At 28.3% G+C, this 12699-nt stretch overlaps 1 protein-coding gene across 1 annotated transcript; it reads right to left on the reverse strand.

Moving 5' to 3' along the window:
- Positions 1-9331: 9331 nt before the first annotated feature.
- LOC145842148 (acylamino-acid-releasing enzyme-like) lies at positions 9332-11715 on the reverse strand. Its single transcript, XM_082949543.1, has one exon. It carries the CDS (start codon positions 11461-11463, stop codon positions 9586-9588), a length of 1878 nt encoding a protein of 625 aa, XP_082805669.1. The 5' UTR covers positions 11464-11715; the 3' UTR covers positions 9332-9585.
- Positions 11716-12699: the final 984 nt, after the last annotated feature.

Genomic DNA, 12699 nt, shown 5'->3' on the forward strand with positions numbered 1-12699 from the left:
TACACTTAACATGTATCCAAAGAGAAGCAAAAATTTTGTTATTAAACTAGAGGGTGAAATTATTATTGAAAAAAAAAAGTATAAAGATAATTAAATTACTTTGAGTTTATTTAAATACATAAGAACAATATACAACTTAGATAAACATGATTTTTTTATGTACTAGTTACAAAATAGTAGTATTTTAATTTGATTGTATGATTATCATGTTCAATTTAAAAACGTTTAACCTAACATAGTTTTAAGGATACAGTAGTTGCTTCTTTAAATTATTTAATTTCAAATATTGTTTAGTTTATTGTGTATGAAAAACAGGGAATGGAAAGTAAAAGTATTAAAGGGAACGTAAACTGGGCTACTGCCATTTTTTTGATATTTTCTGCAATAGACAAGCAAAGTTTTGAAGAGTTGAAGACTTTTTCTAAAAAACTCATGTTGTATTTGAATGTTTCATACAAGTTAGTTTATAACCGATATCTTTGGCTTTCTATGATTTTAATTAACTTATTTTTAACTATTTTAGTGAATGCTTGTGATCAACCGTAATAAAGTTTATTATACGCATTGGTTTTAAAATAAGAAGTTTATTGTAATCATCAAAAAATAAAAATCATTTTTTTTTGGTTTATGTAGCACTACTTTATATTCTAAACAATAAAAGATTTAAGCTAGTTTTTTTCCACCACGTGTTTATTTCATTGATGTTTTTCTAATTAATGAATTTTGTGTTATATTTGCAATATTTAGAAATAAAAATTATCAAAAACCAAAAAAATATCTCTACAAATAAAAACTTTGAATAATTAGAAAAGAAAAAGAAAGTTTAATACTTATATGTATCGAAAAAATAAGTTTTAGAAACATTTGAGCTCAAAAAATAAATTCAAACCTTGTTTGTTTTTAGAGTGATGCAGTTTTGTACTGCTAAAAAACAACTGTAAACTACTTTCTGTAGCTCAAGCAAGGCTCCATCAATTATTCTAGTTTGCAACAAGTGCGACCTGATCAACCGGAGAGAGGTGACCCGCCGGGAAAGCATGCTGTTCGCTAGAAGCATGAACTGCAGCTTGTACGAAGCGTCTGCAAGGGAGTACTGGGCGAAGGAAATAAGCATCAAAAAACCTTTTAAAAAATTCGCCTTCCCGGTCAACCAAAACAAGGGGAAGGCGAGTGGGAGCAGGCTCAAGAGGTGGTCGAGCTACTGCACTCTGAGGCCGACGCGGGTTTTGAGCAGGAACGTCGTCAGCAAAGACGTGTAGAGTAATGAGAAAATATTTGAAAAGACGTCACACGTGTCGTGTTCCAGCGACTCGGACAACTCGGACAGCGATTTTTACGCCGACGCTTGTAAAGGGTGCTTCGCCCCGAAAATATCCCCTCTTGTGAGACAGAACAACAACTGCAACACGATCGTGCAAAGTTTTGCTGTTTTGAACAAGCAAAATGTTTTTGTTGGTAAAAGAGTAAAGACTTCGGAAAACGACAAAGTTGTTAATTATTTTCATTTTGTCGAAAAAGACGTTGCTTTTGCAGCGCCTTTCGAGGAAGCATTGAGTGGTATCAGTGGAAAAATATTTTGCAAAAAAATAAAATCGAGGTCGGAACAAAGATCGAAATCTCCTAACAAAATATTGAGGTCTAGTTTGAGAAAAATGTACAAAATTGCCGCTTCCACAAAAACACAATCAATAAAAAGCGTGGGCTAGTCTACTGAAAAATAACTAAAAATAACTTTTATATCATAATATTAAGTAAGTGTTATTTGAAAAACTTGTAGTTGTATTAAGAAAAATAACTTGAGGCTAAACATATCAAAAAAAAGTTTTTTTTTCTTTCAAATGTGTTAATTGTAGCAAAGATTAGTCTTTATGTATAAAACTTATTAACCCAGTTCATCCATGGTTAGTTTATTAGTTATCAATAGTTTTTAAAATCTAAAATGAAAACAAAATTAAACACGAATTACCAGTATTAAAAACCAAAATAAGTATTTATATTGACATAATTTTATATCAATCATTCTATAATTTAAAAAAATCATTCGTAAAAGCTTACATGCAGCTGTTGTTATGTATTTGTCGTTTAAACTCATTCTTACATGTCTAGTTTCAAAAAGTTTTAGCAAAATTGTAGTTTGTTGTAATAATTATTCTTTATTGATTTATAATTCAATTTTATTATTTTATAAATAAACAAAGTTTTTAAAACTGTGAGTATAAAGTCAAAATGTTTGTACAAAGCTTTATGTTATTCTTTAGAAAGTTAAACTATAATAAAAGAAATGTTGTTATTTCAAGTAAAGTTCTTGAATTCGAACATAAACACATACCTTAAAGTAAATATATTGCAGTCGACTGTATATTTTTCATAATAGCATTAATATACTTTTATATATTTTGATTTTAATACAACTGTTATTAAAAACTTGTAACTAATTAGGACACACTTTATACAACACATCTGAAAGTTTTTTTTTTGAAATGATAAACAAAAATAACTAATCTTCAAATCTTTTTTTGCTTTAAGAAGCTATTATTATGTTTTGAAACTGGTATTAAATCAAATATTAAAATAAAAGAAAAAAGTATACATTTTATAAGTATATATATTAATAAAATAAAATATGTAACATTGTATAAGATTATTCATTACTGTGTTTTTAGTGTATTATCTAAAACTATAATGTTACTAACTATGATAAAAGTTTTAACTTTCGTATTTATAAATTAAAACTATATTTTAAACAAAAATCAGTAAAAAGTAAATTAATTATTGAAAGTAGTCAGTATAAAAATAAGCGTCAATAAAAATTCAAAATAATTGATCGCTACGTGTTACCGAACTTTTGCAAACAGTAATTAATTAAAAAATCGATAAAAGAAACAGGATCTTTTTAAAAAATGAAAAACTTTTGTTCAGTTGTAAAGTTAATACTTGCTCATAAGATATTTTTGGATTAAAAAAATAAAAAATTTCTTAAAAACTAAGCAATACTAAAAAAAATACAAAAATTGGGAAAACTAAGTTACAGAAAAATAAAAAGCAAGTTTAATAACGAAAAGTTACTTTATTATTTTCTAACCTGTTGGAACATCTTAGTTTGCATTACTTACTTAAAAAAAAAGAAATTGATTAACTGAAATACTTTAAGATTGACTTAAAAAGTCTTTTAGTGTTAAAAATACCAAGTCAAACAAAAATTTTACAGTTTTTACTACTTTAGAAAATTTTAAAATAAGTTAAATAATTTAAATTGAACTACTTTTACTTATTTTAAATAAGAAGTTTAAAACTAAATATATTTTTGTTAAATAGTTTAATCTTATTTTAAAGTTTTGTTTCAGATATTGAATTTTAAAGTTTACCGTTTTTCGCTAAGTATTGTGTTACAAATATATAGGTAGTTAACTTAAAAAATATTGTTAATGTAACCTTTCTTTATAACTAACTTTTGCCACGCTATCAATTTTATAAAATATTTCAAACACACAACTGTATATATACAAGGACACAAAGTTTTACTCTTAAAATGCGCGTAGTTTGTTAGAAAAAAAAAGTGTTATATACAACTTAATAGTATGCTACAGTAATAATACTTAGTTTTACGACTAAATATATTATGGAAATATCTCTGATATTAAAAATTACAAATAATATTTGAAAGTAAACTATTTTTTATTTTAAAAGTTAAGATTTTTAATTTCTTTAAAATCGTTTAAGTAAAAGCCCAAAATTTCAAGACAAAACTAAAGTTTTAAGTATTGGTTTTAGATCTGTTAGTTTTGATAGCTAAACAGTTTTTTTTATATTACAGCTTATAAACAATTGGATACAACTTTTTCCATTTTAAACGAATTTAAAAAATCCTATTACTACAGAATTTTATACTATTTTAAGCTCGTTTGAATTTAAACATGCAAATTATTTATAGAAAGTAATCGTTATTTTAAATGAATTTGTTTATCGCTCTACTTTAGAGTTCGGCAGCCTTTTAGTTTATTAAAGGAAAAAAAAGTGCTCAAAATACTTGATCCTAGGACCTGGTGCACGAAGAACTTTTCGGTTATCGAGTGGCACACCACGGATACCGTTTAACGCCTTGTCCAGGACTTTAATGAGGAAATGTCGAATTATAAAAAAGAAAAAATGAAGTTTTTGCAGCCTTAAAAAAAGCTCTTAGCGAGTCTCAGTGTTTTAAGAATATTTCAACATTAAAAAAAGATTTATATACGGAGCTATGCAGATACAAGAGATACTCATTGGATTTGCATAGATCCGTAGAAGTGTATTAACTTGTTTTCACACAGAAACATATGTTAGTGTAATAAAGAAAGATTACTGTGAAAAATTGTTTTTATATAATCCAGTGAACTTGTTTCGCTAGGATCTCTATTGGCAAACGATTAAATTAAAACTTTGAAAATTTACATTTAAATTATGCTCTTTTGAATAAATGAGACTTAATCATATAAACTTTAATAAGTAAGTTTACTACCAAGTACTTTTATAGCTTATAGTTTAAAGCAGTGGTTGTTTATAGAACGACAAAAAAAATTGATCCAAGAACCTGGTGTACAATAAAAAAAACCTTTCGGTTATCGGTTTATAACTAAAACAGTTTAACGTCATGTCCAGGACTGTCCAGTGACGGTAGAACAAGTGTTAATTTTTTATTTTATAAAAATTTTATTGATATAAGGTTTCAAAACTAATAAGTTTGTGAATAAATCAGTAAATAAAAGTTATAAGCTTAACTAGTTTTATTTTCTACAACAGTATTTTTTTGTATCTAAAATGATTATGTTGTAGTAATAGACCTCCTTTAATATAAAATGATTATGAAAATCATCTCCTTGACAAGACATTAAAATGCATCCGTGGTGTGCGACTCGATAACCGAAAGGTTCTTCGTGCATTAGGTCCTAGGACCAAATATTTGAGCGCTTTTTTTGTCGCTTAATAAACAATTTGGCTAGATTATGATATCCAAGCTTGTTGTCTTCTTTTTCATTTTTGAGTCTGCGTTTGTTTTTGAAGGCAGTTATTATTGTTTTTGCTTGCACTTATATCAGTCTATAAAAGTTTTTTAAATTTTGTTTACGTAAATATATAAATTCTTTATGTCTCACTCGCACGCTTACTAGTAGCGTATTCGGTACAACTGTTAGTGTACTTAATATAACTAGTAGTGTAGCTTGAGGAGTCCGAGATTTCGATCACCAGCAATGAGCTCTCCGTATCTTTGCCTTTTATTTTTCTTTCACTATATGGAAATGACCTAGAAAGCCTAGTTTTCGTGAACGCAGTTGGTAGAACATAGTAAAATCAAAACAAAACTACAGATAAAAACAAATGCAGTAAAATTGACGTTCTCATTTAAGATACCTAAGTCTAAGGTTTGTTTTTATACATAAATTCCAAATCGAGCAAAATTGGTGGCTACCCTACTAATTTGTCTGTCTACCTCTTTGTCAAGAAACAGTCGTTAAGCATGCAAGTTTGCCAAAATATTCTACGTATAATATTCAAAAATTATAAGTATTGATGCAAGAACTTTTGCTACTTTTAGAGTGAGTCAGAAATCTGTGCATGCAGAACCTAAAATGTCAGACTAAAAATTGTATCCAACAAGCTAATAACATTCTTACAACTTCGATTATAACGTTATTAGATATATAGACATCAAAATAACTTTTTCTTCAAATAATATTAATGTAGAACAATTCAGTGCTTTAAACGTAACACAAATAACTCGTATTAAAAAAAATTTCTATCAGGATAATCACTTGCTAATACTAAAATTAATAATACTAATAAATACTTTAAAAATCACATAACTAACTTATGAGAAAATATTTTTTATGACTAGTTTAATGTTTTTAATTTTAATAAACTAATTTGTTTTATCACTGTTTTTATTCTTAAAAAAAGAATCTTGAAATGTTAGGTAGACTAATGAAAAACTGCTCTTGGAAAAGATCTCAGTTAAACATTCTATAATTTTCTTTTTATTAAACGTTGCAAAACAGTAGTCTTATGGTTTTCGGTAAAATTACATAAAGAACAGATAATTCTTTTTGTAAGTTTAAAAAAAGGTAAATCTATATAGTATACCTTTATAATTGGTATTAATTATACATTGATTAATAGGATTTAAATTATACAAAAAAACCATGTAACTTTTATATTAGTTATCAAAAGAAATAATGTGGTCTTTAAATTTGTTTCTAATATACTTGGTTACTTTTTTCGGACTACACAGTTGTAAAATTCAAATTATTGTTTTGCAGAACAATTATTAACTGAAAAAATGTTGTTTTACTGTAGAACTTTGGATTTTTAACTGTAGAACTATGAGTTTCGATGTAATATTTAGTGACTTTCTACTTTTCTCTTGTGAATACTATTTTGGTAAAAACTAGCTCAATAATTTTTCTTTTTTATATGTTTATATTAATAGATTGAAATTTTAAATTAAATTATGTCATGAGTTACCACTAATATTTATTAAAACCACAATATAGACCAAACACTTAAACTAAGTAAAACTTGGCTGTTATAAAACCTAAGTCCTTCGAGCAAAAAAAATTGAGGCAAATATTAGTAAAACTTACTAAAATGACAGTACTTAGTTCTAATTGTTAATAGAACATAAAAATCTTCAAAAGGCGTTAGCTAATATTCAAAAAATCAATGCTAACATTCTTTTAGATTTTGTTGATTAGTTAGTTTACTCTAGGCGTTCTCTTAAAAGCATTTGATAAAGCAACTATACACAAAACGTTATAAAAAAATGAAAAGCTAAAGTTTTGATGGTCGTTTTAACTTCAAATATTTTTTGGTTTTTAAAATACAAAATAGATCTTTGCACCTCGTACACTAATTTCGACTGCTTAGTATGTTTTAAACCAAAAAAAGTGATGAAGTTAAATGGAAATAAATTAGTTAGTTGTTCATAGTTATAAGTATCTAATTGTTTAACAATTGATAAATATCAAAATAAGATATCATAATTTTTTCATATAAAACAGCTATTTTAAACTACAAAAAAACTGACTGTTTAAACTTTGAAGATATATTTATAAAACATAGACTCTTTAAATTACTTAGTTTACATTTAATATCTTTTAAAAATACGGAAACCTTCAAAAACTATTAAAATGCGAGTCTTTCTTTCGATAAACATATTTTTTAAGGTACTAAGTTAAATAATGAGTATGAATAAGAAAATACAATGTTTTGCTGATTTTAACTTAAAACTGATACTGCCTACTGTATTCCATACTTTATCTGTCAAGTGAGTTAAAACTTCGGAAAAGTTAGTCAAATATACAGTAGACTACCGCTTAAGTACGCACTTTTTTTGGTACGCACCTCGCCTTAAGTACGCACTTACATAGAAAGACAAAAAAAATTCTCAATTTTCTGAGACTTAGATATTTTCTAAAGACTTGTTCCATAGAGTCATTTTCTGACGCTTTCCAATCATTTTTCTAAAATTTCTAATTTTTTTTTATTAAAAACTTTCAGAATATCTGCAAAAGAAAGGCTAATTTTAATGTGACATAATACAAAACTAGTTAACCACAAAAACTAGTTACAATTTTTATAAAGTCAAAATAAACATATAAAAAGAAGCAACAACAACAAAAAACTAAAATTAAAAAAAATATAATGAGCATCTTATCATTGTGCACTTATACTATAAATGTTTCTACTGATATAAACTTTCTTACAAAAACAGTCCTGAAACGTTTTTCTTTCAAAAAAAAAAAATCAAACACTTTTTAGTTAATGGAAAATTATATTAAATGTATTAACTTAACTAAACTTAGCTTGACTAGCATTATGTAGAAACTTTTTATAGAAAAAATAAATCATTTTAAAATCTATTAAAAAATTTTGCAGATTATAATTATGTATCAAATGTTATTTCAAATAAAAAGACTTGTTTATTTGGCTTAATTATTTGGTGGCTAGTTGTAAGAAAGAAAACAAACAACTAAATTTGATATTATACTATGTCGTCAAAAAGTACGCACTACCCGTGCTAAGTACGCACTTTTTGGTCGGGTTCAATTTGCGTACTTAAGCGGTAGTCTACTGTAATTGTTTTTTAATATAAAATATTCGATCTAGATGTTGATTTTTTTAGAATATACAGTAACCTCTCGCTTATTTACGCACATTGTGTCCACAGAAAAAGTGCGTAAAGATGCGAGAGATCGTAAAGAAACGAGAGGTACCAAATATACTTACTTTAATGGCTGTTTTTTATATTGATTCTAGTTATAAGCAGACTGGGAACTTTCCCACTTTTAATAATTTGTTTACTTTATTTATAAATTTGAAAACAAAAGATAAAACTATACATATTTAAAAAAAAAGGTTTTAAATTTATGTAAAATAATAATACTTGTAGAAAAATTTACTAATTTAAGCAACAAATAGATTTTTGCTTTATATTTGTTTGTATGTGACTTATTTGATACTTAACATTTATATTCTATTCTACTTCGCGAACCTAATTTATAATTAAGTATTTTTTTACAATTAAGAAATGGTGTGGTGTCTATATTAAAATTTGTTTCTATAGTCTTTAAAAATTTTTCGCCTTTAGTGCTGTAATAGATTTCTTCTTTTAAACAAAAATATATAAAGTATAAGAAAAATATTCAATAAAAATTGTTTATGTTACTAAAAGTTTTTTAATTAGACCTTTGCCCACATAAGGATAAACTTCTCTTACATTGTATTAAAATATTATCTATTATCTTATACTAAACTAAATGTTTATAAATAAGTAAAGTAACATAAGTTTACAAAGTATAAAGATATAAAGAGGTGAATTAGCATTTAAAAGCATATTTTAAATTAGAAATATACAATAAACCTATTTTGCGCAATATTAAAAAGAATTAAAATTTTCTATTTTTTGAATTTTTTAGAATTCTAAAATGCGTAACTAAACGAGAGTGCGTAACGTCACGAGTGCGTAAAGATCCGAGAGGTTACTGTATAAACTTCTATAGCAATTTACTGAAACGAAGTAATTGAAAAATAATTTTACGTAGGATTTATCACCGAAACACGGTATTTATACGGGTATATTTGTTTATTCTCAACCCTAACAATTATTTGTAAGAGAGTAACAAAAAAATTTTACGAAAAGTAACAACAGAAACTTACTTTTTAACAAATTAGTATAAACAAATAACGAGTTTATCTTGTTGGCTTTCTAGGTTTTAAAGAATAAAACATTTACTTAAAGCAAAAATGAAGGTAGATTTATTGTATAGCACACAAAATTTTTATATATACTATGATGAAAACATACTAGCTTATCAGAACGTCTCAGTCTATATTATGGTAAGACAGTTTTTAAATCAATTAAGCTTGAAAAAAAAGTAAAAAATACCACAGTTGTACAAATGAAATCAATCAAAATATGGTTAATTAAAAAATATTTTAAAAAAATGTATAATGAGTATAATGTATGATTATTTATATAGTAAATATGTTTAAAGTAGAAATTACAGAACTATACAACATGAACTAAAAACGCTAATTCTAACAGCAGCGTTTTCATAAACTATTTTCTCTCAGCCACAGAACAGTGTTGATGAAGCTGTCAGTTTCAGATTCGAGCTCGGCAATTCTGTGGTCGCAGCCGGGGTACATCATCAGCTTTACCTTCACACCTCCGCTCTTCAACAATCTATAGAACTCAATCGACTGCTGATGAGGCACTCTCTTGTCAACACTCCCCAACATGAGCATGAGTGGTGTTTTTATGCGGTCCGCAATGCTGACGGGAGACTTCCTCAGCATTGAAACGTAATCTTGCTCACTTGGCTTCACCGAATGGTTGAAATTGAGGCCTGCTTCCGAGTATGACCAGTCGGGAATATCCGACGAGCAAGTGTTGGACACGATGTTGCAAACAGGGTTTCTCGCAACCGCAGCCTTGTAAAAGTCCGGATACTGAGCTATGAGATGCAAAGTGAGAAAACCCCCATGGGAGCCGCCCTTGACGAAAACTTTACTCGGAGGAACTTTGAACATTTCAACAGCTTCTAGAGCCGCTTGATGGGTGTCTTGTACGTCTTGAGTGCCAATATTTCCAATCAGTGAGTATATGCCATTTTGAGAAAATCCTGTGCTACCCCTGTAGTTTACTTTAAGTACTATGTAGCCTAATCTTGCCAGGCAGGCACTTTGAAAATCGAAACCAGTGCTCCAGCAGCCATGCGGCCCACCATGTGGAAAAACCAACAGCCCTTTTACTTTGCTGTCTTCTTTTGGTCTGACAACAACTGATTCAAAGTCCACTGTTGGGTACTTTTCGTTGTGAAGGTTGGGTTTATGCTGCATGATGCTCCATTTCAATTCAGTCAAGTCATGAGGGAACTGCTGAACTAAGATCCACTCCATGGACAGCTTACCATCAGTTTTCTTAATCCTGCCTATTTTAAATGAAGTAGGCATGTTTGGCAACGCGTGTGAGGCAAAAAGAAGCTGATTTTTTATTCCTAGGATTCTCCACTCTCCTTCCAGCTCTAAAGTGTTCAGCTCGCCCGTGTCAACGTTGAGCTGAAACAAGCTGATGTGGCTCCTGTTTTGGCTCTCAAACACAATTGTGTGGTTGTTCAGCCAGCACTTTGCAACAAGAGCTTCTCTCAAGAAAAACCCCTGAAAGCCGCCTTCTGCAGGGGGATTTTTGACATAATCGTAGACAACTTGTGGTGGCCCAAATGTGAAAGATTTGGAATCACTCAGAGTGATTTTCATTAGCTTTGCACACTGCGAATGTGGACCGAGGGAATGAGTTTGTAGATAAAAAAACCGTGATCCATCTGGAGTACAGTTTAGAGAATAAATGCAGTCCTTGCAATTCACTAGAGTTTTCAAAGAATTATTTGAGAACTTATAGGCATAAATTCCACTGGATCTATTACGGCAATAAATTAGTCCGAGCCTCCAAGGACTGGAAAGAAAACCAGTAAATACAATATAGTTATCATCTTTACTCCAGAAGGCCCTAGAAATAGATATGTCTTTTGGCATCATTTGATGCAAGTTTGTTATCTTCTTTGCTTTCAAATCAAGAATGCACAGTGTTGGTTCCTTGCAGTTGTACATTTGTTCTCCCCAATTGTCATCCCACGCAAATTTGTTTCTCCTGCTGTCATTGATCTTTTCATCAGAGTCATCTAAAGCGTTTTTGTCCAAAAAAGAATACTTTTCTTTTGTGCATTTAAAAGGCTTGTTATCAGCAATGTAAAGAATTTTAGTGCCATCATGCGAAAATTTCATACAACCAAACATTGGGTTGTTGTAAACAGGGCCATGGACGTTTTCAGCTTTCAAATCAAACGTCATGATTTTTGAATCATCTTGCCAAACTTCAATGTATTGTTCAAAATCATCTTTGTTTTTTACTTGCACAACGCTTGCTTTCATGGAACTACACTTAGGGTAAGCTGTAATGATCTCATTAGTTTCTGAGTTGTAAGGAGATTTTTGCACTTTAAAACTTTTCGAATTTACACTGCCAAATATTTTATATGCAACTTTCTTTTTTCTGACTAAATTTCTTTCAGAATAGCTGAGTTCCCAGTGTAAAAGGTCATCGTTATCGCAATCTGTAGTTATTTCAAGCCCAGTTATTGCAGGGGTACAGCAAAGCTTCTTATATGTTGACACTGTTTCCTTTACTACTTCTTCAACCATCGCTTACAAATTTGTTTATAGTTTTTTTTACCAACTATAACATAAAAAGAATTACTTTACAAAGTCAAAAAACTCTTTTTATAGAATGAAAATATAACATATTTAGTCTAAAATAACAGATATCATCTGGTTTTATAAAAAACTAAATAAAACATAAAAGCTATATAACTAAATTTAAAAAAATAATTAATCATAATTTAAGTTTACTGAATACATAAAATTTTATACTTTTAAAATCTATATCTTATCTTAAAAGTTTAGGTTTATTTTTAAAGTATTTAGTTATTATTAACATAAAAAAAACAACTGTACTTACTATATATTTAACTATAAAATTATTTTAAATATAAACTATTAAAGTAATTAAGTTCATTTTTTAAATAGGTTAATAGTTGTAAAACTTTTTTTACAATGTTTAACTTACCTGAATGATATATAGTTTGAGACTATAAAGTTTAGTTAAATAACTTGCTTTAAAGTACCTTCAAAATAAAAAAAAAACAATATTTAGTAAAACTATTATCTGCTACTTTCTTTATCATTGAAAGTTCTTTAATAGTTGGTTATTAATAGACATGGTCTGTTATGCACAAAATCACTTTTTCACAAACAGTCAATATTGTATGGATTGATATTTTTGCAAAAGTTGTCAATACTGCATGGAATATTTTTTCTGCACAAGGTCAGGATCACTGCTGAAAATAAGTCTAAACCCTTGCTAAACTGAAGTGCCTTTGACCCCTAATATAAAGTATCTGTCAATTTTATTAAATTATATTCAACCTTTAAGTTGTTTTTGTTAATACAAAAATAAAATAGCGCCGTACAGGTTAAAGTGTGTAGCTATACACCATAAGTTTTTCCCCTCAAAAGTCCATTTACCATAGTTGTAAGGTTCACATTTTCAATACTTGCATTTCAAAAGCATTAATTTTGGCATTGTCCAAAAGCAAAAGAACTGGGTAA

Source organism: Thalia democratica, chromosome 8 (assembly GCF_965202585.1).
Source record: "Thalia democratica chromosome 8, ktThaDemo2.hap1.1, whole genome shotgun sequence".
In the NCBI taxonomy this organism is placed as follows: domain Eukaryota; kingdom Metazoa; phylum Chordata; class Thaliacea; order Salpida; family Salpidae; genus Thalia; species Thalia democratica.

What these genes read in the sequence shown, in the direction of transcription:
- LOC145842148 (XM_082949543.1), bottom strand. Translation starts at nt 11,463, where the DNA reads ATGAAAGCAAGCGTTGTGCAAGTAAAAAACAAAGATGATTTTGAACAA.